The sequence below is a fragment of the Dasypus novemcinctus genome, chromosome 23 (assembly GCF_030445035.2).
Source record: "Dasypus novemcinctus isolate mDasNov1 chromosome 23, mDasNov1.1.hap2, whole genome shotgun sequence".
NCBI lineage: Eukaryota > Metazoa > Chordata > Mammalia > Cingulata > Dasypodidae > Dasypus > Dasypus novemcinctus.
The window spans coordinates 11,617,625-11,643,806 of NC_080695.1; the positions used below are offsets into that span (position 1 = coordinate 11,617,625).

The window sequence follows — 26,182 nt, forward strand, 5'->3', positions numbered from 1 at the left end:
TTTTTTCTTTGGATATAGCATATTTGTTTAGTTCTCTGTAGTTGGATACTTAGTTACTTCTCTTTTTTCAGAGTTTTACCAAATTGTAGTAAATCTTGCAGAGTAAGGGTGGGGAACTTAGAATTACCCAAACTCAGGACTGCTTCTTCAGAATAAACTTCGGTTAATTAAATATTTGGGTGGGGGGGGAGGGGGTAATAAATTGCAAATTGATTATTGAAACGCAGGTACACTTGAATCAAGTTTAAAAAAATCCAAATTGAAGCCTCAGAAGATTGGGTCTCTAATCGCACTTGCAGCGTGAGGACTCTGCTCTGAGAACGTGGCTCCTCCGAGGGGCCTTCCCTCCACCTGGCTCCTGTTCCAGCGGCTTGTGTTCCAGCGGCTGATTCTGCGGCCCTGAAGCCGGCCTGGCCTCTCACCTCCTCTTCTCCCCTCCACCCCAATCTCTGCCTTCACAGGTGTCTGCTTTTTCCTGAACAGCAGGAAAGGACCATGGACCAGGTGAGTGAGGTGTTTCTTTATTTGCAGGGCAGTTCAGGAGGCTTGTAAGAATGCATTCAATAAAGTGAAAGACACGAACAGTTAGGCATCAGGATCAGAGGAAACACATGAGAACAGATGAAGATGTGGGAAGGGCGGGACAGACACGGAGGCTGTCATCTGGGGAAACCGCATCAACTCAGGGGAAGCAGAGCTTTTTTGGCTGTTGAGGAATTTACTTGATGGGTCTTGAGGTTCCTCAGTAATGCCAATTCTGAAAATAAACACAATAGCAGGTCTGCTGTGACTTTTTTCCCTGTATAAACAGTGACTATTATGCCAATACAGAAATTTCTCATGACAGTTCTTTTAAAAATCAAAACACCTCAGCCTTGTTTTATGGTTCAAGCTGATACAGGTATAACCCTTGCCTCATCTAGAGGAATGAATGGACTGCGTGCTCTTCAGATAATTATCCTTACTAGTTTTTCACCCAGATGGAGGGCGAACCACTCAAAGTTTCCATCTTTAGCAGACATGTGGCGGGAAGGTAGAAGAGCTCGCCTACCCTCTCCTCTAGCCTTAAGAGAAGCCTCCCCTCTCTTAGGGCTTAGTTGTCCCCTGCTGCTGTCCCCTTTAGTCCTTCCTCCCTGCAGAGGTCTCGGCCATCTATAGTTTTCGCTGTCAGTCCCTGTCCCCAGCAGAGGAACGCAGTGGTGGTTGTACGTTCCGGATCGGCACTGTCCAGTGCAGCAGCCGGTAGCCACGTGTGTCTCCCACGCATTGGAAGTGTGGTTTCTGTGAATAAGGAATTGAAATTTCAATTTAATTTACATTTCAAAATGAATCAGAGTAAAATATTTTTCCATTAAACACAATTTTATTGTTTTGATAGGAATACATTTCCCCTTAGCCATTGAAAATATAATATCTGAACAGAGCTGTGCTGTAAGTATAAAGTAGCAGATTTCGAAGATGTGTGAAAAAAAGAATAATGTGTCAATTTTAAAACAATTGTGTTGAAATGATATTTTGGATATATTGGGCTAAATAAAATATGTTATTAAAATTAACTTCACCTGTTTCTTTTTTAAAAATTTTTTGAAAAATGTGCCTACTGGAAGATTTTAAATGACAAATGTGGCTGTTGCGTGTCTGGTTTAGCTGGCCATAGGCCACTGGTGACGTTAGGGAATCATTGGCTTGAGCTGTCCTTAGCTGTCATTAGCCTGTGATTTCCAGAAAGGAGGGCACCGCGCTGGCAGTAGAGCCCAGGCTCCTCGGCGTGCCCGGGGCTCTGCCCGCCCTTCTGGGCTGCCTTCCTGGCGCCCCCGCCCTCCCGCTGCTTGCGCCCCAGCGCGCTGGCCCGCTTGCCACTCCTGGCCGCGGCACGTGTGCGTCCTGTGTCCAGAACACTCGGCGCCCCACTTGCCTCGGAAATCCTGTACCTCCTTCACTTCCCAGCTGAAGCCGCTCCCTTTAGGGGACCCTCCCCTCCAGACATGCTTCCTGCCCCCTGCTGCGAGGAGGAAGGCTCCCCACCCTGCTCACATACTTTCTTCATAGCACTTTGTATGTTTTTGTCACATTTACTTATTTGATCGTTAATATAAGAATTCCCCATACAATATAAGTTGACATTTTCATCTTTTTATCATTTAAATCTTTAATCCAACTCATTTATGTTAGTCAAGGGTATGAAGTAGCTACCTAATTTGATTTTTCAGATGGTCATTGCCCCAACACATCTATTTCTACGGTCATTTGAAATGCATTCTGTATCATTTAATAAATTCTGATAGAGTTCCAATTTACAGTAATACATTCCCATATAAATTCTCACTTAGTTTCTGTATTTACTCTTTTAAGATTTTTTTTTTTTTATTTATTCCCTCCCACTCCCTTGCTGTCAGCTCTCTGTGTCCATACACTGCACATTCACCTGTGTCTGCTTGTCTTGTCTTCTCATCATCTCTTTAGGAGGCACCAGGAACTGATCCTGGGACCTTCCATCGTGGGAGAGAGGCACTCGATTGCTTGAGGCGCCTCAGCTCCCTAGTTGGTTGTGTCTCTCACTGTTTCTCCTCTGTGTCTCTTTTTTGTTGTGTCAGCTCTCCATGCTGGCCAACGCCCCTTCACCAGGAGGTCTGGGAACTAAACCCGGGACCCTCCATATGATACGGGGGAGCCCAATCACTTGAGCCACATCTGCTTCCCTGTGTTTACTGTTGGTCTTCTTATCTGTTCCTGTTCAATTTCATGTTATTCCTGTGGCTGTAGCTTTGCATTATTTTTGATTTCTGGGAGGATATGTCCTAATTTTTCCCCCAAAATACTTTTTGCTATCCTTGCATATTCTTTTTGAGTTGGAGGAGTGGCTGGACGTTTTTTTTTAACCTTCAGAAATTAAGGAAAACTATGCATAAGTACAAAGGATCGTATATCAAGAGATCCTATTAATAAATGTTAACATTTCGTTATGTTGCTTTCAGATCTGTCATTTGAGAAAAAAGAAATCATGTCAGATGATAATATCGGTTAATGCTGAGGACCACTGTAATAAAAAAAATTTTGAGGTTCTGGAGCCAGGGATTGAACCTAGGATCTGGTAATTGGGAAGCCAGTATTCAACCACTGAGCCACATTAGCTTCCCTGAGTTGGTTTTTTCATTTATTTTGCTTTTTTTTTTTTTAAGATTTATATTCTCCCCAGCCCCTCATTTTTTGTACTTGCTGTGTCTGTTCGTCTTCCTTGTTTCTTTTGGAGGCACTGGGAACTGAACCTGGGACCTCCGATGTGGGAGGGAGGTGTCACTTGAGCCACCTCTGTTCCCTGCTTTGTTGTATCTCTCATAATGTTTTTTTTCCTTGTATCTCTTGTTGCGTCATCTTGTTGCGTCAGCTTGCCGTGCCTGTCTGACATGCCACCTTGCCATCTTGCTTGTCTTACTGGGAACCTTAGCTCCCTGCTTTTGTTATATCTTTCATTATGTTTTTCTTCTTGTGTCTCGTTATGTCACCTTGTCACGCCTGCTGGTCATGCCAGGTCACTGTTCTTTAGGAGGCACTGGCAACCGAACCACAGACCTCCCATGTGGTAGGCAGGAGCTTAATCACTTGAGCCACATGCGCTTCCCTTGGTGTTTGTATTGGTTTAGGAGGCACTGGGAACCGAATGAACCCAGGACCTCCCGTGTGGGAGGTGGGCACTCAACTGCTTGAGCCACATCTGTTCCCCCTGCAATAAATATTTTATGTGTTGAGCCATTTAATATTCAGCATTCTAGTAGATAACTTACATTATTTCAATTTTGCAAAGGAGGAAATTAAAGCCCAGAGAGGGAATGAAACTTGTATAGAGTCACACAGCTTACAAATGGCAGAGCAAAGATTTGAACCCTATTTGCGCTTGCCCTACGCTAGCCTGCCTCTCAGTTGACATGCCTTGTGTTCCTTTTTTCCCATCCATATTTTCCTTCTTTTCATAGACACACACTAATGGATTCTCTGTTACCCCATCTGTATTTTTAATGTTCTATTGCATATACATATTTATAAACAATGTATAGACTATACTAAAGTTTCTCAGATGGCATTGTACACTGTTCTGCAGTTTTTTGGAGACCTGTCCATGTTTACTAGGGGAAGACTGGGCTTGTTCATTTCAGCTGCTCTAGAACAGTCTGCTCATCCCAGCCCTGTAGGCAGGCATTGTTCTTTCCCCATTTTTGGTTATTACAACCTGGGCAGTACTTACCACCTCGTTCAGGTCTCTGCACCTGGGCAGTGTTTCGCTGGAGGATAGACCTAAAAGCAGCAACATGGCTTTTGGTTTTGTGAGGTATGGCTCAGGTGCGCTCTGTGGTGTGTGCCTTAGTTGGCACGCTCACCCACAGTGTCGGAGCACCCCTGTTTTCCACGTCCTTGGGGTCCCTTGGCATTGTGACGTGTTTAAGTGCTCGCTAATTGGGTAAATCACATTCTTATTTGGGTCTTTAATTTAGAGGGAGAAGGGAGGGGAGGAGGAGAATGTGAGTCATTGACTTTGTGTACTTGAGAGGTGAGGATCTAATTTGACTTTTCTGTTTTGGTCTCCTTACCTGTCCCTGCCCCCATGGCTCGGTCAGAGTGTGTTCAGCTGAACTTGCCGAAAGCCCGTCTGCTAGGCGCTTAAACCGTGCAGGGTGCGTGTCCCCCGCAGCGCCGGCTCCAGGCTGCTTTCACTGATAGGACTACGTTGTCAAGGACTCAGCCCTTGCTGTCCTTCTGCCCCGCCTCAGGGTGCCGGCTTTTCATCCTCATTCTTCTGGCCTCCTGGTCACAAGGCGGGGTCCATGGGTGCCGTGTCCTCCTCCGTGCTTTCCCATGCAGGGAAGAAGGAGCAGGAGCCAAAGGCTCTGTTCTCGGAGGTGCCATCCTCACTTCCACACCTGGTGTCTGCATTTTGTGTTCTGGGTTAGGGAGAAATAGAACACGTTTTTGTTTTGGTGTATAATCTAGATCCCAAAAGCAGCACCCCAAATTCACAAGCAGTGTGCTCTTGTTTGTCATCATAACTGAGTTTTCAAAAGACGGTTCTCTAAGGTGCAATGGAGAGATGAGCCAGAGGAGACAGATGTGGAGGCTAGGGCAGCGCTCTGTAGCCTGTGGCCCTTTTTTCCTTTTTTAAAAAAATTTGAGGTGAAATTCACCTAACAGACAAGTAACCATTTTAAACTGAACAATCCAGTGGCATCTAGTATGTTCACAGTGCTGTCCAGCTACCTCCTCTCTAGTCTCGAACTTTCCCATCTCCCCAGGAGAACACCCTGCACTCAGGAACCTGGCCCCCCCCCCCCACCCCGCTTGCTTTCTCATGGGTTTGTCTATTCAGGATATATCAGATAAAGGGAATCAGACAACCCGTGACCTTTTGTGTCTGACATCTCTGACTTAGCATTTTCGAGGTTCTTCCAAGTTGTCGTGGGCCATCTGTGCAGTGCTCCTTTTTACAGGGAAAGCCTTGCCTGGTACGGCTAGACCTGTTTCGTTGATCCGTTCATCTGTGGGGAAGCCCTCGGCACTTGGGTCCTTCCACCCCGTGGCTCTCCTGAATAGCGCTGCTCTGGACCGTCCAGCAAGCATCACCTTGTAGCGGATGACGCCCACCCAGCCTGGAAACGGGTGCAGCTGCCTCCCACTGCTCTACAGAAGGAGCTCCGAGGGCGGCTGCAGGTGCTGAAGCTTGACGTCCGCAGCTGCCCCTGTACAAGCACACACGAGGCCAGGGGATGAAGCCCCAGCGCCGTCAGGCAGCACTGGGGCCACTGGCAGAGGCCACCGCCCACCTCGCGGCCATCCTGCCTCCTGACCGCCGAGTTGCCTCTGCAGCGAGAGCCTTTGGTGGCGTCACACAGGACACACGGCCCCGTGCTGTGGCCCCGGTCTGCGAAGTCCAGCCACGGGCTTCTTCCTCCAGCTCCTCAATGGCAGTCTTCCCTCCTGTCCTCTCCAGGTCCCTGACCGTGTAATCACACAATTAACCACGGCCTGTGACCGCGGGAGGCGCTGGACCCCAGGCCAGCTGTCCTTCCCATTACAGTGGATAAAAGACGCCGCTGGCCTGAGCTCCTTTTTTCCACTAAGGGCAATCAGGCGGCCCCTCCCCAGGCTGTCCAGCAGGGAAGTTTGTGTGAGCTCTCGACACCCAGCCTAGGTCACTCCGGGAACCACAACCTGTGCTCTCTTTGCCCCAGACCCAGGGCGGGTGGGAGGTAAAGCGCCTGCTGCGTGGTGGGCTCTTCCCAGCTCTTTAAAGAGGCCCACGTCTGCTTTCCTCAGCCAGGGATCCTGGGAGAGCTTCCCATTCTACAGATAAGTGCCTTCGGGATTGGGGTTGTTCCAGAAAGAGTTGGGGCAGGGAGCATGTCAAATATTTTATTCAGGCCATCATCATTCCAGAATGTTTGGTGTATTTTCAACCTACATTTAGAATTCTGTACAGAATTTAGGCTAAGGGCAAAATCCAGCTATTCTTGGAACATCTTTGCAATAACTTTTAATGAACTTAGTAAGTTTCGAAGGCTTGCTAGAGCAGTTGTACTTTCTTCTCAGTTGTCCTTTTCCGGTTTCTGTCCCTTGCACTCCCAATTTGTATCACTTCAGTAGGTGATTTCATGAACACTGAAGGTTTTATCTGCTAACTCTGTGCTGAAGATTCCCCCAAACTCCTCTCCATCGTAGAAGTCTCTCTCCAGGTCCAGACCCATATATCCCGATGGCTTATAGGATTTAAAAAAAAAATTTATTCCCCCCACCCCTCGTTGTTTACCGTTGCTGTCTGCTCTCTGTGTCCATTTGTTATGTGCTCTCTCTGTCTGCTCGTCTTCTCTTTAGGAGGCATCAAGAACCGAACCCAGGACCTTCCATGTGGAAGAGAGGTGCTCAATCGCTTGGGCCATCTCAGCTCCCTGGCTTGTTGTGTCTTTCATTGCCTTTCCTCTTTGTCTCTTCATTGTGTCATCTTGCTACGCCAGCTCACTGCGCCTGCCGGTTGCGTGAGCTTGACTTCTGCAGGAGGCACTGGGAACTGAACCTGGGACCTCCCATGTGGTAGGCGGGAACCCACTCACTTGAGCCACATCTGCTTCCCTCTGGCTTCTTGGATCTTGAATGAGTTTCTTAGGGCTGCCACAAAGTGGATGGCTTAAAAGAAGAGAAATTTATTCTTTCACCGTTCTAGAAGCCAGAAGCCTGAAGTCAAGGTGCCTGCAGGGTCACTCTCTCTGAAGGCTCCAGGGAAGAATCCTTCACTGCTTCTTCCTGGCTCCTGGTGGCTCAGGGCTGTCCTGGGTGCTCCTTGGCTTGTGGCAACATCACTCCAATCTGTGCCTCTGTCTTCACATGGCCTTTTCTGTATCTCCGGGTCTCTCTCTCCTTTTTTTTTTTTTAAGATTTATTTATTTCTCTTCCCTCTCATTGTTTGTGGTTGCTGTCTGCTCTCTGTGTCTGTTGTGTGCTGTCTTTGTTCCTTGTCTTCTTTTTAGGAGGCACTGGAAACTAAACCCAGGACCTCCCATGTGGCAGAGAGGCTCTCAATCACGTGAGCCACCCCTGCTGCCTGCTTGTTGTGTCTCTTATTGTGTTTCTTCATTATGTCTCCTAGTTGTGTCTTCTCATTGCATCAGCTTACTGTGCCAGCCCATTGCATCAACTCGCTGTTGGGCTTGTCTGCTTTAGGAGGAACTGGGAACTGAACCTGGGAAGGTGGGCACCCAATTGCTTGAGCCATTTCCACTTCTCCTCTGTCCTCTTCTTATGAGGACACCGGTTATAAGATTTAGGGCCCTCCTTAATCCTGTAAGCTCTCATCTCAGTCCTTACTTTGATTATATCTGCAGATACCCCCATTTCCAAATAAGGTCACACTCTGAGGTTCTGGGTGGATATGAATTTTGGGAAGGTCCACTACAGATGTCTTTCTTCATACACCTGTACATATTCACAGATCCTCAAACATGCCAGATTCAAAACTTACTTCCCCAACCTGCCTCTCCTCCTGTCTTCTTAATGGTACCACAAGCTGCCCTGTAAGATCTGGAGGTTACCCTCAGATCTTCCTCCTTTAGGTTTTAAGATTTATTTTTATTTATCCCCCCCCCTTTTGTTTTGTATTCGCTGTGTGCTCTCTGTGTCTGCTTGTCTTCTCTTTAGGAGGCACCAGGAACTGACCCTGGAACCTCCCACGTGGAAGAGAGGTGCTGAATCACTTGAGCCACCTCAGATCCCCACTGGTTATCATTCATGACTCTACTCATATGACCTCCTCTGTAGCTGAACTTGACATCAGTAAGTTGAATTAGTGCCCATTCTGTATTTAAATGTACTTCTATCGTAGCCTGCAGTGTAATCTTCACATATATTCTCTGCCCCTTTTTCTTCTCTGGAAGTCCCACAATGTGTGTATTGGTAAACATTTTCTTATTCTTTTTTCTTTCTGCTCCTCAGACTGAATGATTCCAATAGTCTTATCTCTAGTTCACTGATTCTTCTGCCAGCTTCAATCTACTGTTGAACTCCCCTAGGGAATTTTTTATTTTGGCTGTTGTGGTTTTCAGCTCTGTTTGGTTTCTTTTCTTTTCTTTTTTTTTTTTTTAAAGATTTATTTATTTATTTAATTTTCCCCCCTCCCCTGGTTGTCTGTTCTTGGTGTCTATTTGTTGCATCTTGTTTCTTTGTCTGCTTTTGTTTCTTTGTCCGCTTCTGTTGTCGTCAGCGGCACAGGAAGTGTGGGCGGCGCCATTCCTGGGCAGGCTGCACTTTCTTTTCACGCTGGGCGGCTTTCCTCACGGGCGCACTCCTTGCGCGTGGGGGCTCCCCCACGCGGGGGACACCCTTGCGTGGCACGGCACTCCTTGCGCGCATCAGCACTGCGCATGGCCAGCTCCACACGGGTCGAGGAGGCCCGGGGTATGAACCGTGGACCTCCCATATGGTAGACGGACGCCCTAACCACTGGGCCAAAGTCCGTTTCCCTGTTTGGTTTCTTTTCATGATTTCTGTCTATCTATTGATATTCTCTTTGGATTCATCTATTGTTTTCCAGAATCCTTTAGTTCTTTGTACATGTTTTTCTGTAACTCTCTGAACATATTTAGGACCATTTTCTTTAAACAAATCAGGTTTGTTCATACATATTACTAAAGCATACAATTCATCCAAAGTGTACACTCAATGGTATTTGGTATAATCACACAGTTGTGCATTCATCACTTCAATCATTATTAGCATTTTCATTTAATGAATAGTAATAATAATAAACAAGAAAATTCTTCATCACTCAATCTCTCCACATTTCCCCTGCTGTATATAGCTGCTATTCCTGGCTATTTTTGTACAATTCTTTATTTATTAAGCAGTTTTATTGAGATATATCCATATACCATATGAGCTATCCAAAGTATATAACCAATGGCTTTTAGTATAATCACAATGTTATACATTCACCACAAAAAACTTTAGAACAATTTTGTTACTCAAAAAGAAAAACTCTACATCCCTTAGCATTCCTTCCCTATCATTAAGCTACTAATATAATTTCATCTTTATAAATTGATTTAGGTACATTTTATATAAATGGAATCATACAATATATAGTGCTTTGTATCCACTTTCTTTCACTTAGCATAATTTTTTGTCTGAATGTTAATATTTTGTACTATTAACATTTATTTGGCTTCAAAGAAGAAGTCATATGCAATTTTGCCCAAATTCATATTTCACATGCAGTTTTATTGTGCTACACAGTTTCATGTTATATTTTTTTAGTTTTCCTGTTAGTAATATACATGATTTTAGACTTTCCCTTTAAACCACTTTCATACACATGTATTAGTACTGCTAATTACAAAGATTATGTTGGGCTTCCACCTTTTCTATTTGTTTCCCAAGATTAGCCACATCCTTTTTACCAATTCTGTACAAGTTAAGCCTTAGCTTTCCATTCTCTAAACTCATTCTATTTTCTGGTGACCTACATTCACTACATTCAAATTAGTAACTCCATGAGATTATACAATAGATTTAGTTCTTATTAGCACAATCATACAGTAATGTCCTTCAGATTCATTCATGTTGTCATATACTTCATGATTTCTTCTTATAGCTGAAAATATGTCTTCATATGAATATACCACAGTTTAACCACATCATCAGTTGATGGACACCTGGGTTATTTATAACTTTTGGCAATCATGATAAACACTGCTATGAACATTGTTGTGCAGATGTCTGTTCATGTCACTGCTCTCAGTTCTTCTGGGCATATACCCAGTAGTAATATTGCCAGGTTATGTGGCAAATCTCCATTCATCATCTTTAGGAACTGCCAAACAGTCCTCCACAGTGGCTGTGCCATTCTACATTCCCACCAATGGTGAATAAGTGTTCCTTTCTCTCCACAGCTCTCCAACACCTATAGTTCTTTGTCTTTTTAATAGTCATCATTCTGATAGGTGTGAAATAATATCTCATTGTAGTTTTGATTTGCATTTCCCGATTGCAAGTGATGGTGAACATTTTTTCATGTGTTTTTTCACCTTTTGTGTCCTTTGAACAAATGTTTTTTTAAAGTCTTGCCCATTATTTAACCAGGTCCTTTTTTTTTTTTTTCCCAAATTCTACTCAATTTATTCATTTTTTAAAAAGATATTACATTTAAAAAATATGAGGTCCCCATTTGCCCCCACCGCCCCCACCCCACCACTCCCCCCCTAATAACACTCTCCGCCATCATCATGTCACATCCATTGTGTCTGGTGAGTACATCTCCGGGCATCGCTGCACCCCATGTCCCGTGTTCCACACCATAGCCCACACTTTCCCACGTTCCATCCAGTGGGCCATGGGAGGACATAGAACATCCGGTAATTGTCCCTGGAGCACCACCCAGGACAACTCCAAGTCCCGAGAATGCCTCCACATCTCTTCTCTTCCTCCCCTTCCCCGCACCCAGCAGCCACCATGGCCTCTTTTTCCACATCAATGCCACATTTTCTCGATTATTAATCACAATAGTTCATGAATAGAATATCATTAAGTCCACTCTGATCCTTGCTGTATTCCTCCTTCCTGTGGACCTTGGCTTGGTTGTGTCCATTCCACATCTATGTCAAGAGGGGGTTTAGATTCACATGGATATTGGATGCAATCCTCCTGCTTTCAATTGTAGGCACTCTAGGCTCCATGGTGTGGTGGTTGACATTCTTCAACTCCATGTTAGCTGAGTGGAGTAAGTCCAATAAATCAGAGTGTAGGAGCTGAAGTTAATCAGGTCCTTTTGTCTTCTTATTGTTGAGCTGTAATATCTCTCTGTATTATGGATATTAAATGCTTATTGGACATGTGATATCCAAATATTTCCTCCCATTGAGTCAGCTGCTTTTTTACCTTTTTTTTTTTTTTTAAAGATTTATTTATTTAATTTCCCCCCCTCCCCTGGTTGTCTGTTCTTGGTGTCTATTATGCTGCATCTTGTTTCTTTGTCCGCTTCTGTTGTCGTCAGCGGCACGGGAAGTGTGGGCGGCGCCACTCCTGGGCAGGCTGCTCTTTCTTTTCACGCTGGGTGGCTCTCCTTACGGGGCGCACTCCTTGCGCATGGGGCTCCCCCACGCGGGGGACACCCCTGCGTGGCACGGCACTCCTTGCGCGCATCAGCACTGCGCATGGCCAGCTCCACACGGGTCAAGGAGGCCCGGGGTTTGAACCGCGGACCTCCCATATGGTAGACGGACGCCCTAACCACTGGGCCAAAGTCCGTTTCCCTTTTTTACCTTTTTGACAAAGTCCTTTGAGGTGCAAAAGTGTTTAGTTTTGAGGAGGTCACATTTATCTTTTTTTTTCCCTTCTTTATATTTTTTTAAATGTTACATTCAAAAAATATGAGGTCCTCATATACCCCTCACCCCCTCACTTGACTCCTCCCACATCAACAACCTCTTTCATCATCGTGACACATTAATTGCATTTTTAAAAAATATTTCTTTTATTTATTTCTCTCCTCTCCCCCTCCCACCCCGGTTGTCTGTTCTCTATGTCTATTTGCTGCGTCTTCTTTGTCCGCTTCTGTTGTCAGCGGCATGGGACTTTGTGTTTCTTTTTGTTGCGTCATCTTGCTGTGTCAGTTCTCTGTGTGTGCGGCACCATTCCTGGGCAGGCTACACTTTCTTTAACACTGGGTGGCTCTCCTTACGGGGTGCTCTCCTTGCCCATGGGGCTCCCCTATGCAGGGGACAGCCCTGCATGGCACGGCACTCCTTGTGCATATAAGCATTGCACATGGGCCAGCTCCACACGGGTCAAGGAGGCCTGGGGTTTGAACCACGGACCTCCGATGTGGTAGACGGACACCCTATCCACTGGGCCAAGTCCGCTTCCCCTGTGTTTCTTTTTGTTGTGTCATCTTGCTGTGTCAGCTCTCCATGTGTGTGGCACCATTCCTGGGTAGGCTGCACTTTTTTTGCAAGGGGCGGCTCTCCTTACGGGGTGCACTCCTTGCGCGTGGGGCTCCCCTATGCGGGGGCACCCCTGTGTGGCACGGCACTCCTTGCGCGCATCAGCACTGAGCATGGGCCAGCTCCACACGGGTCAAGGAGGCCCGGGGTTTGAACTGCAGACTTCCCATGTAGTAGGCAGATGCCCTATCCATTGGGCCAAGTCCGCTTCCCTCTTACTTTTTAACTCAGGTTTTAAAATTCTACTTTGTGCTCACTCAGTGTCTTCTTGATGTCCTTTATCTCTTCAGCCATATTGTCTTTTAACTCATTAATTTGATTTTGAAAATTTGTGTGCATCTTGGTGATTATTTGTCTCAAATCCTGTGTCTATTCTGGGGCTTTGATATATTCCTTTTCTTGGGCCATTTCTTCCATTTTCTTAGTTTGCCTTGTAATTTTTTGCTCATGTCTAGTCTTCTTATTAGGGTGGTGAGTTTACTCAGATGCTCAATTTCTCTCTCTCTCATAGGGTCAGAGAGACCATAGTGGTCAGAGGCTGATTGTTACTGCTTTCTTTGGTCCTTGGTTCAACCTGTTTTGATTCTTTTAGCATTGTCCCTGTTAGTTGCCTCAAATATGGGCCTGGACCTAGTAATGAGTTTCAGACCTGCTTCCTAGGACTTGGGGGAGGGAAGTTGTAAAGACCAGAAAAAGCCTCTCGTATTTACTTTTAATTTCCTCATGTGCACTTCTTTGGTCTGTCAGCAGATGCTGCTCTTTAGCAGCCCTCTCAGTTCAGTGTCTGGGTGGAGTGTTTGCTGCACCGCGGACCAGATCAGTGTGATAGAGGATTCTGCCTGGAGGCTCAGAGTCTCGGAATTCAAACTTTCTCAGAGGCAGCTCTCCAACCTTTGCTGGCAGCCCCCTCCCTCTTCCTGGGTAGGAAATAATTCCACTCCCCTCTACACCTTCGGTGACTAGTCCTGGTCAGTAGAGAGGGCACTTGAGAGGCCTGGGTCTCTTTAGACCCTTGCTGACTCCCGAGGCAGACATGGAGGAGGGTGCAAGCATTTGCAGCTGCAGCTTTTAACTTACAGTTTTGCCAGCACGATTCTTTACCTTTGCCCCTCTCTCTTCTTGGTGATGTCCAGCCTTCCCCTGGTGTCCTAAACCCCAGAAGATTTTTTTCCCAGGCCATTTCTGCCTGTCCTCTAGCTATTTTTTCTGCGACAGAAGAGAGTCCTATGTCTTTCTAGTCTGCCATCTTCCTGGAAGAGATCAACCTGGACATTTTGATATTTTGATGTTTTAGTTATGGAGTGTAGACACAGAATCATCTGTTCCTTAATCTCGTATACTTGCTAGTGTGAGGACAGAGATTTTTTTGAATGCCAGGAGCTAAAAATAACAAAAGAAGAGACCTTTCCCAGACTTTGCAGGTTGGTGTGTGTGAGTGCTTTCCTTCAGAGCTCTGCCTGCCTTCCACTGTGCCTGACACAAACACATGGGGCCCTCCCCAGTCTTTACTGTCCATGTATCTTGACCTGGGTATGGATGCACAGCCCCTGGAATTTCCCTGTTTATTTGATTCTGAATGTTCCCATTCCCCTAAGAAATAGGGAGTGTTTCTTCACAGTCCTGGACTCTACTCTGTATATCCCACGGCCAGCAGTGCTTTGCTCCAGGCAGCTGTGCTTTGACTGTTCTACAGTATTACATGGGATATCTCAGCGAGCTGCCTCTACTTACAGGACGGGTCTGGGACAGTTAGCTTGCAACAAGTGTCCTGGTTCAGTTCTTCAGGCTGCCACCAGACAGTCTGGCACAGGTATACGTGTTCCCAGGGTGTGCGCAAAAGTTACTCTGCTCCCTCCAGAACTGGGACCAGGGGCCCACGCTGGGAATCTTGAGCTGGTGAGGGGCCAACAAGGGTACCACATAATCTTACTACTTTTAAATGGCCCTTTTCTTGATTTAGCGCTCACCCTGTTACTGCAACCAGTAACTGTTTTCTGGAGCTTTGAGAAAGTTTCCGCCAGTTCTTGTTTGTTGCTCAAAGCCACTGTAGGGGATTGGCGCCCTGGAGTCTCACTCCACCACCTTAAGCAGGCAGCCTTCAGCAGAATCTTAACTGCCCAGATGTATTTAGAGGCTCAGCTCACTCCCCAGACCAGAAGCACCTTTAGGACAGGAACAATGTTGCATTTTGATCCCAAGCACCAGGATCATAGGAAGCTTCCATAAACCCTCACTGAAGGAATGAATGCAGATCAGTAGTGAGGTCTCAGGAGTGAGGGCTTTATTATTATTAATTTCACCCCCCTACAAAGTGTATACAAAATTAGGGCCATGTTAAGCTTCCTGTATAACGTAACTTGGGGAACCTGACTCTGGAGGTGGTAGGGTCGGTTTCCGCTACACCTTTGCCACCGCCCTCAGTGCCAGCCACTCCAGGTTAACTGGAATGTCTGTTTCAGGGGCCAATTTCATTCAAGGACGTGGCTGTGGGCTTTACCCAGAAGGAGTGGCAGCAGCTGGACCCTGCCCAGAGAACCTTGTACAGGGACGTGATGCTGGAGAACTACAGCCACCTGGTCTCCGTGGGTGAGGGAAGCTTCCCGTGTTCCTCGGGTTCTCTCTGGGTTCCTTGCTTTTTCTCGGTTATATAAAATGTTAAAACCTTGTAAGTGCCTGTAAGTGTTTGGCCTTGAGTTTCAGTGGTCAAAGATTCTTTAACTTTTAAAAAATTGTGGTAATATAAATACTAAATTTGCCGTTTAACCACTTTTCAGTGTACAACTCAGTGGCATTAGTCACATTCACAGTGTGGTGCTACCTTCACTACCATCCGTGGTCAAAACGTTTTCCTCACCCCAAACAAACATCTCTAGTAAGCAGTAACTCCCCTTGCCCCATTTCCTGGCCTCTGGTGGTCTGTAACCTGCTTTCTGTCTCCAAACTTGCCTAGTTTCGATATTTCATGTAAGTGGAATCATACAGTGTATTTCTTTTTGTGTCTGACTTCTTTCACTTGGCATAATGTTTCCAAGGTTCAGCCACAGTGTGGAATGGATCAGACCTTCCTTCCCTTTTTATGGAATGTGGCTGAGTAACATTCCATTGGGTGGGTAGCCCACACTTTGTTTTTCCATTTATCTGTTGAGGACACTTGGATTACTTCCACCTTTTGGCTGTTGTGAATAATGCTGGTGGGGCACAAGTGTCTGAGTCCCTGCTTTCAGTTCTTTTGGGTACACGCCTAGGAGCAGAATTGCTAGGTCATATGGTACTTTCATGTTTAACTTTTTGGGAACCGCCAACCTGTTTTCCATAGCAGCTGCACCATTTTACATTCTCACCAGCAGTGCATGTCTGTGGTCACTCATGGATAGTTTGTTTGTAAAGTGAAATATCTTTTCTTTGCCCGGGATGTAAATGTTCATGTGCAGCCTGAACCTTTTGCTTCCGTGGATGTACCCTAGCACAGGTGGCCCTGCACAAATCCTATTAACTCTTTCTTATGAACAGGGTGTCAAGTCATCAAACCAGCTGTGATCTCCAGGTTGGAGCAGGGAGAGGAACCATGGATGGGAGAGGAAGAAATCCATAGGTGGAGCTGTCCAGGTGAGAGGGAACCAGCCTACAGGGGGACAGTGGAAATAAAGTCTGGCAATGTCACAAAGCAGAACCTTGGTGGTCATTTTTGTTTCAGGCAACCATTCTGAAAAACCTTGGGTCTTTGCAAGCAGCTGTGGAAATTTAGCCCAAGACCTTGAGATGCCCAAATCATCCCTGCACCTCCGCACATCAGCCCTCACACGTGATTGCTTTCCCTTTCCTGGCTTTTAGGGAAAGACATACCTTTTTATTCTAGTCTGCCATCCAGAAATGACTAAGACCTTGCTTGCTCAGTCTTGCTCTAAAATCTTGAGTCTTAACATATTTCCCCATGTTTATAAAATAGACTTTTTCATGCTTTCAGGAGTTCATAGATTGACCCTATTTCAAAGTGACTGCTATTTTGTGCCACTGAGTTTCTTTTGGTTATCTTTTATTTTCTCTGCTTACTCTTACTGTGAAATGCCTCAAAAACTTATTTTCTACATCTCTCTTTCACTTCCCTTCTTCTCCTTAATACCTGCCATCAGGTGGAAGCCATTCCTGTGCTTCAGTGTAAATCGATAACTTTAAATCACCACGGTCTCCCGGGTGGTTCACCTTTGTATTACATGCATTTTGATGCATAGAAAATCAAATGGCCAGGTTATTTAGAGTTTATGTAATCTTTTCTATTAAATTCTCACTCATTTTCACATTTTCTATTTTGGGGGAGTGTGGCCATTTCTAGTCTACTTCTGGTTCTGTGGTATGGCCACTCTGGATCGCGGAATCTCCTCATTGTGCTATCTTCTCTTTGATTCTTTAGGTCTTACTGTTATTTTTTTCCTTTTCAGGTATTCCTTTATTTTTCCCTCCATCTTTTATATTTTTTCTGACATCACCCCAGAACATCTTATATGCTTAGATTGTCTAATTAATTGGCTTTTCTGATTCCATTTATTGGTTCTAATTGATCTTTAGATGTTAATACCAACTTTATTTATTTAACATATCTGGATACTCTTATAACCAGCCTTAATATATTACTTTTCATGACTTTTAAATTCCTCTTCTTTTAAAACCATGTAATATGGCCCCCTGCTGCCTATCAAAAATTACACTGTTGCCCAATTTTCATAGTTCATTCAATTTGTGGCAGCCTCTTTTAATGTTCTCTATAAATGTGATATTTTTTTGCTGTTTCCTCTGTGTTTTGTTATTCCCTGTTTAAAAATTGTTCTCTGCTTGTGTGTGAGCTTAAATTTCACTTCTTCCATGGAACATTTCTTTTGTATTCCAGTCTCTATTATTTTTTCTGTGAATTCCTGACTTAAAGTATGTAACTTAGAAACTCACACTTGATTACATATTTTTCTTTATTATATAATAGGTTATAACAGAAGCTTCCCCTCTCCATCTTGATATAATCCCATGGGAAGAAGAGCCTTTGTTTTATTCTTCTTTATTTCTTTGGGAAGCATGTGGTGAGCATTTACTACATGCCCTCTTCTGTTCTGGACCAGGATACTTTATCAAGCATTTGTTTAAGGCAGTTGTTATTAAGCAGAAAGGTACATCAAAGTGTGGAGCTCCTGGGGAACTTTAAAACTGCACCTGGGGGAGTGGATGTAGCTCAAGTGGTTGAGCATCTGCTTCCCATGTACGAAGTCCCAGGTTCGTTTCCTAGTACCTCCTAAAAACAAACAATGAAAAAACCAACTCTCATTGGGGAGCAGAGGTAGTCAGTGGTTGAGCACCTGCTTCCCATACGAAGTCTTGGGTTCAATCTCTGGTATGTCCTGAAAAACAAAATGAACAAAAAAACAAAAACTGTTCCACCTGACTGGGTCCTACTCTAGAAAATTCTGTTGATGGACATCATTGTTTTTAATGATGGTTTTACCCGTTAGGTATTCAGCCACTTGGGCTCAAGGGACTTACACATTTCTAGACTGAGTTACTTTGTTGCATTGGGTTTGGATGCCAGACATGAAAGAACTATATTTTTTGGTCTAAAATGTCCATGAAGATAAAGGGTAATAAGGATCCAAGCACAGGATAAAGAATGACATTTAGGATTCTCAGAGTAGATTGAAGGCAGTGATGTGGAAACCAGCATGTGGCTGGAGTGTTCATGTGGGTGCAGTGGGAGGCTGGTCTGGAGGCAGTTCCATCAGATGTGTGGAAGGGGAAAAAATAAGGAGTCAGTGGCCAGCCAGATTTGGTATCGAGGAACTCTGGCTGAAGAAGAGGATAATTCAAGCAATGAGGATATGGTGGGGACTCAGATCCTGGGCAAGGAAGCTTGTGTTTTGGCCTCATGCACGTGTTCTTTTGGACAGGTAAGAATAAAGCGCCGCAGAATGGGCTTCTAGCTCTAAAAAAGTCCCTCTAATCATAAAAGACCTGATGCTTTGAGAAAATGAACTTGGCATTCATAATGAAAGGGAACATGAGATGGGAATGACACAGGAAGTGCAGATTAGTGAAGATTCTAGTTGTAACCCAGGCATTAAGTGAGAACTCACACTTGGCTTTACTTCTTTCAACCTTAGTCCTTTGCTCATATTTCCTAAACACCCTTCTCTCTCAATTCCTCTGGAAACACTACTGTTTCTTTAGTCTTTTTCCTTATTTCCTAAACATCCTTATCTTCTGATGGGCACTCCTTGTTATGTCTTCCTCTCTTTATCCAGAAATATGCCAGGGTCGCTAGTACTGTTTTGTAGTAGTCAATTGTGTCCATATCTCCAGGTCTGCATTCAGTCATGTCATGTTAGTGCTAGAAATTGGCCCAAGTGTAGATATTTTCCCCATGGAAATTGCAGATGCACAATCGAGGTCATCCCCCAGCCCTGGACAGCTGGTTCGTCAGTCACCCTGAATGCACTACCCTTCCACTTTCTCTGTCATTCATTTTCACTTGTGTCTGTTTTCACCTTCTCCCCAGGTTACCATTATAAATGTGTTAGTAGCAAAGTTGCTTATATTCATTGTCATTGTTTATTCCCAGTTTCTAGTATCTTAATTTTTCTTTTCAAAAGCCAAGGGAGTGAAGTATCCATAGTAGGAGTGTTATGATTATTTTTTAGTTTGGATAATTAGGCTTGAAACCAAAAAAATTAACCCTCCTCCAAACATTTCTGAAGTAATTTAATTCTATGATGTGATACTGGGAAAGATTAACAAGTTCATGCTATATTTCTTTTTCCTAGAAGAAATTTGGCAAGTGGATGACCAACTGTTTAGACAACAGCACCACCAAGATAAACTTTGGAGGCAAATTGCATTCCTAGATAAGAAAACATTGACCAAAGAGGGGCACCATGAAAGTAGAGCATTTGGAAAAACATTCTATCAGACGACAAATCTTGTTCCTCCAAGACCATTGGTTCATCAATGTGACTCATGTGGAAAAAGTTCAAAATGTAATACAGACTCACTTAGCTCTAACACATACCTTGCAAGGAAGAAATTTGAGTTTGATGAACATGGGAAATTATTTCTCTATTCTAAGCTTGAAAATACACATTTTGGAGTGCATCCATGTGCATGTAGCCAATGTAGAAAATCCTCCAGCCCTGACCAAACCCTTCATACAAATCAAGAAGTTGATAGTGGTGAGAAGCTCCGTGAAGGCACTAAATGTGGAAAAACCTTCTCCCACAGGTCAGAACTCCTTGTACATTACAGAGTCCACAGAGGTGAGAAATCCTATGGATCCAGTGACTATGGGAATGGCTGCAGGGAAAAGTTTGCCTTCAGTAAACATTGGGGAAACCACACAGGAAAGAACCCCAGTGGAAACAGAAACTGTGGTAACTTGTTCCCCCAGAAGACAGGCCTCTCGGTACATGAGACAATTCCTGGTGGCAAAAAGCCGTATAAGTGTTCAGAGTGTGAAAGAACTTTCTCCCACAAGTCACGGCTCATTGAGCATCATAGATCTCATACAGGAGAGAAACCCTACGGATGCAGAGAATGTGGGAAAGGTTTCTCCCGGAAGTCCTGCCTCATTATACATTATAGAATCCACACGGGAGAGAAGCCATATGGGTGCAGTGAATGTGGGAAAGCTTTTTTCCAGAAGTCACACCTCATCCTACATCAGAGGACTCACACAGGAGAGAAGCCTTATCGGTGCAGTGAATGTGGGAAAGCTTTTTCCCAGAACTCATGTCTTATTATACACCAGAGAACTCATATGGGAAAGAAACCCTACGAATGTTCTGACTGTGGGAAAACATTCTCCCAAAAGGCAAATCTCATTAGACATTATAGAATTCACACTAGAGAGAAACTGTATAGATAAAGTGAGAGAAAAAGTTTCTGTCCAAGAGTCACAACACATCTGGAAATGAAAACCTATGGATATTCTGGATGTAGAAGAGTCTTGAGGAAGAAATTCAGTGCCACTGTGTGCAGAGATCCATATGCAGATGAAATCCTACCAGTTTAGTGAATTAAGAAAAGCTTATTTTCTTAATACTAATGATAGGAGGATAATGATGCTCTGGAGCGAAATATTTTCATGGTATATAATTATAAAGAGTATCTATATTCACTGTGGCTATTTAGCTTTTTAATATGTGAATACATTAAATCATTAAGATGAGATCCAGTAAACATCAGAACAATCCCAGAGACCTATAGGAGTTGCTAAATGCCAAGTATGCTACATAAAAATATTTATCTATTTTGGAATTGTGTTGGTGAACTGAACATAACTGTGAATTTGTAGACATATATGCCCATATAATATATATAACATATAAAAATACAGATATATATATATATATATAGAATAATATCTACTAAGATTTTCTACACTAAACGATATCCTTCGTATTTTCAAAATACAATTTAACTGGAGTAATATGAATTTATTATTAAATCAGAAATCCAAATACCATACCGTTTCTTCTACTCCTTTCTGGCAAATATTACAGAGTCCCTGTCTTGAATCAAGAAACCAACATTAAGAAAAGAAAAGAAAAGAAAAGAAACCAACATTTTAGCAGAGCAGGTGAAGCTCAGGGGTTGGGTGCCTGCTAGACATGTGTGAAGTCCTGGGTTCAATCCCTAGTACCTCTTAAAAAAACAAAAAAAGAAAGCAACACTTCAGTGGTATTTTCTGATAGCTCTCAACCAACCAGTTTATAAGTTTTATTTATATTAAGTTTGTAAAGGTAAAACAAACAGTTTAGGATTCCCTATTATGGCAATTTGGTAGACTAATGTGAAAACCCTTCCACTGTATCAACTAGAAATGATTGGCAATAAAAGACTAATATTCTTTTAAATCCATAATTCAGCTTTCAGGAAAATAAGTGACGTTTCCAGATTCCAGTTATGTAGAGGCAACTGAAAGGAAGAGACAAGGTTGATGAGTTGATGCTGCACTTACCCTGTGGGTTTGATGTCATTTCTGCAGAGGCTTGGTTGGTAGGGACACAAAGGACAAGAAACAAGGCCTTGGGTCCACACAAGGCAGAGAGCTGGCCCTGAAATTACCCGTAAATCCAGAACTGTCAAAAGTCTGCTCGTTTAGGGAAATGGTAAACCTAGAAAAATATCTGCTCATGTGCACAGGAAGCTTGTCTGTTACTGCTTGGGCTCCGGATAGGGAAAGAGTTTATCCCCATCATTCATCAGCACTGACATGCATTTCACATGAATTAGAGGTTTGAATTTTCCCTATTCCTGTGATCCCAGTTGAACATAGACATTGGTCCAGATGGAAACACTTTTTGAGTGAGACATCTTCAATCCATGGTTCTCAAGATCCTGATATCTAAATCCAAGATGAGTTCATAATCCCAAATTATAAAACGTGTGCAGAAACAGTCCACAATGAAAGTCAATTGACATTTTAGCAAAATACGAACCCCACATATCTTAGGTAGAAATAGCTGAGATTCTAAAAAATAATTACCTTTCATATGATTAAAGACAAAAGACTTGAAACCAAGTGAAAGCAAGGTACAGAAAAATAAAAATTTTTACATTGTATTTCATTATATTTTATTTAAAAAGAGCTAGACGGTCTAGAAATGAAAAATTTAGTCACTGAAATTTCAAACTCTACATTAAAATATTCAGTGAGAAAAAAATTCAATGAACATGCAGATTATACTAAGTGAAGAAAAATTAGTGCACAGGAAGATAGAGCTAAGCAAATTACACGGAATTCAATATATAGAGAGAAGAAAATCTGAAAGAATAGGTGAGAGACATGTAGATTAAAATGAGAAAAGCAAACAGGTTTAATAAAAATTCCAGAAAGATAAAAGAGAAAAAAAATGGAAGCAAAGTCATTATTTAAATACATAATGGCTGAGATTTCACAAAGGATGTGACTTATCAGCTTTAGACAACACAATATGAGCCAGTCAGGATAAACAAAACTAAATTCACATATCAGAGCATTAAAGACAAGGATTTTTTTTTTCTTTTACGAGGTACTGGAGATTGAACCAGAGCTGAGCTGCACCTGCTCTGCAAGACAAAGATTTATTAATAACAGTGGAAAGAGTATTTCCTACAAAGAAATAACAATTAAACTGAAGCAGACCTTTTACCAGCACAATAGCAGTCAGAAGTCTTTGGAATATTATCAAATTGGTGAGAGAACACCTATCTACATTGACTTTATTAGGGATAAAGATCATTTCACAGGTATTTAAAAATTCATTATAAAGATGTAAAAATCATAAAGTTGTAGCACCCCAAAATACATGGCCTGAAAAAATACCATAATGTAAATCTGAAAGAATGACAAGAGAGGATCGCTATATCCACAGTCCTAGTGAGCTATTTTAACACTCCTTGAACAAACTTGGTTAAATAGGGAATGCACATCTTTTCAAGCACATACAAAACAATCAATATATATAGACATTTCTCTGACCATACTGCGATTAAGCTGGAAATCAATAACAAAAGAGAACTAAGCCATTTCTATCCTTTAGAAATTCAGAATCACTTTTAGGTAGCCACAGTGGTATAGGAGAAATCAGAATGGAAAATGGAAAGTATTTAGAACAAGAACAGAAATTTATTAATTAGAAAAGAAGATGAACTAAAACTAAATGTTTCTCTGAAGAAAATAAAACAAAATGGGCAATGCCCAGCAGGATTGAGGGAGACAAAAGTAAGAAGGCTAAAGAAAGCCTGCAAACATAGTTTGATAAAGGAGTCATGGAAACATATTAAAAATCCTAAGTGAAATCTATTAATATGTCAATAAATCTGAAAATATTGATGAATTATGTAATTTATTAGAAAAAGATAAAACTGGTCCACAATTAAATGAGAAATCTTAAAAGTCCAATAACTATTAAAGAAATTGAATTGGTAATTAAAATTTTCCCATTGTCAGAATGAAACAAAACAAAAAGTCATCCCAGGTTCAGATGGTTTTACTAGTAAGTTCTGCCAAACATTCAAGGAATAGATAAACCCAATTTTATACATTTGCTCCAGAGTAGAAAAAGAGGAAAAGTCCCCATGCTCATTTATAAATTTAGATTTTTATAAACTTGATATTAAAACTAGACAGAGACTATAGAAACAAGAAAATAGTATACCAGTTTCATCTATAAACATGGTTAAAAAAATCCTAAGTAAAATATTGGCCAAGCAATTGCACCAGTATATAAGCAAGTACATCATGACTATATTATTAACAGTTTTTTTTCTTATAATAAACTTTATTTTTAGAGAAGTTTTAGGATACATAAAAGTTACATCAAAAGTATAGGGGATTCCCATATACTCCAACCTCCCTCCCACGTTTTCCCCTATTAAAACATCTTTCATTAGTGTGGTACATTTGTTACCAATACTGAAGCATTGCTACTAAGCAAGGTCTATAGTTTACATTATGGTTAACATTTTGCACTGTACAGTTTTTATAGGCTTTGACAAAATGTATAATGACCTATATCCATCATTGCAATGTCATGCAGAACAATTCCAAAACCTTGAAAATGTTCTATGTCCCACCTATTCTTCCCTCCCTCTCCCCTTAGGTCCTCTGGTGACCAGTATCTTTATACCAATGTTACAAGTTTTTCTCTTATTGCAATAATAATAAGTCTACTTTGGTCCATAGTTTTATTTCCCCCCGTCCCCCTTATGATTGTTCATTCCTCAATTTTGAGGCTTTTGGGATGATGATACCCACTGTTTCAGATTGGGAGGGGGCTTAGATCTTATGGGGCAGATGGAAGGAACTGTTTTGCTTGCAGTGGTAGATACTCTTTACTTTGGGGGATGTGTGCTGTCCATCATCATCATTCTGTTAGTTGTTCTGGGGAGTCCGATGACTGGAGAGTCGGTGTTGTGGAGATTCAGGGCTCAACCAGCACATGAACAGATCAAAGATTTAAGTCTCTGGGACATATACTTAATGGACATAGTGCCAATTATAGGCTCAGATACAAGAGGTAGAACAATTGTGTAAGGAAATTAGAAATGAGTCTAACTCTGTTACACTGGTGAAATGATTATCATGTATTCCTGGATAAGGCCCACTGACAGGGTGCTGATTTCATGGGGTTGTGTGCCTTTCCTCAAGTGTCCAGATGTCTTTAGAGCCCTTGGGAGGCTTTATTTAACCCCTGTTAGAGGCTTTATTTACTGTGGCAGTTAGATCTGCCCGAGATGCGCGTAAGTGTAACCTCTGAAATTCCCTCCTGACTCACTTTTAAAACTCTTAGCCATAAAAACTCTTGTATTTAATGTTTCCACCGTTTGATAAAGATGATCATATTAGTTTTGTCCTAAGAATGCAGGTTTATACATCAAATATTTTTAAAAATATAATCCACTATGTTAACTAATTAAAGGATTAAAACTATTTGATCATCTCAATGGAGGCAGATAAAGCATCTTATAAAACTAACACCCATTCAGGATAATGACTCATAGCAAACAGAAATAGAAGATAACTCAAAACTCAGAGTATCTACCAACAACCTATAGCAAACATCATCTTTTTGGAGAAATAGTAGAAGTTCTCTCTAATGACAGGAATAAGTTAAAGATGTTGACTATCACTGTTTCCAGTAAAAATTGAAGTGGAGAACCTAGCCAATAAAATAAGAAAATATATAATTTTATAAGAATTGGAAGGAAAGAAACCAAATTTAGAAAAAATAGTACTCTTTATAGACAATCCAAGAAAATCTACAAACTGATCTAACTCAGGAAGGTTGCTGGATAGAAGATTAATATACAAAAAAGCAATTGTGTTCCTATGTACCAGAAACAATTAGAAAAATCTTTTTTTTTTTTAAAGAATATATAGTAGCCACAAAATCTCTACAGTGCCTAGGGCTAAATCAAATTTTAAAAGTGTGAGATCTATACTTTAAAAACATAGGGAAGTATTGAATCATGTTGTTTTGCTGATATTACCTTGTATGAGGTTTGGTAAGGCCAGATGCCCATCAAGATAGAACTGGAAAAATTTGTAAAGATTTATTATACCAACAGTTTCCTTGGGAGAACATAGCACACCATGTAGGGCTGCACAAGGAGAACAAAGGGTTAGTCACAAGGCACAAAGAGCAAAAGCTGAACTGAGCAACTACCTCTCTTGTGGTTTTAATGGGACGTGTAAGGGTGAAGCAGAGGTGTGCTGATGTGGGATTGGTTGACTATGTTTGAAGTGATGACCCCACAAGTCTGAGGTTGTTTACTTGTAAGCAGACTGGAGTCAGAATTATCTGGGAGTAAGGATGTATAGGTGGGCCTTGGTCGCACGGGAATGCATACATATGTTCTAGCTACAGAAGCTAGAAAACGTGGGTAAAACAGGTGGCCCTCTGATGCTTTAACATTCCAATCCTAGTGTGAGTATCTGGTGATTCTTTGGGTGTAATTATAGATATTTATGTAGAGGAAACCTGTGCAGTGGAGGGTTCTTAAAAGATTAGGGAATGAATTACCTAGAAGATGGGTGCAACAGGATTAAAATTTAAACACCGGGAAGTAGATTTGGCTCAACTGATAGAGCATCTGCCTACCACATGGGAGGTCCAGGGTTCAAACCCAAGGCCTCCTGACCTGTGTGGTGAGCTGGCCCACGTGCAGTATTGATGTGCACAAAGAGTGCCGTG

General features: G+C 42.5%; 1 protein-coding gene across 4 annotated transcripts in view; it reads left to right on the forward strand.

Moving 5' to 3' along the window:
* Positions 1-20,619, forward strand: part of LOC101411721 (zinc finger protein 300-like) — a 71,651-nt gene extending 51,032 nt beyond the window's left edge. For 3 of the 4 annotated variants that reach the window (XM_023587867.3, XM_058285752.1, XM_071211133.1), the window contains exons 3-6: positions 462-504; positions 14,933-15,059; positions 15,984-16,079; positions 19,271-20,619. In XM_023587867.3, coding sequence (XP_023443635.2) covers positions 462-504; positions 14,933-15,059; positions 15,984-16,079; positions 19,271-20,367 — 1,363 coding nt within the window. In that variant the 3' untranslated portion in view covers positions 20,368-20,619. Of the gene's footprint in view, positions 1-227; positions 505-14,932; positions 15,060-15,983; positions 16,080-19,270 lie in introns of all 4 variants that reach the window. The other variant, XM_058285751.1, reaches the window with a different exon arrangement.
* The last annotated feature ends 5,563 nt before the right edge of the window (positions 20,620-26,182 follow it).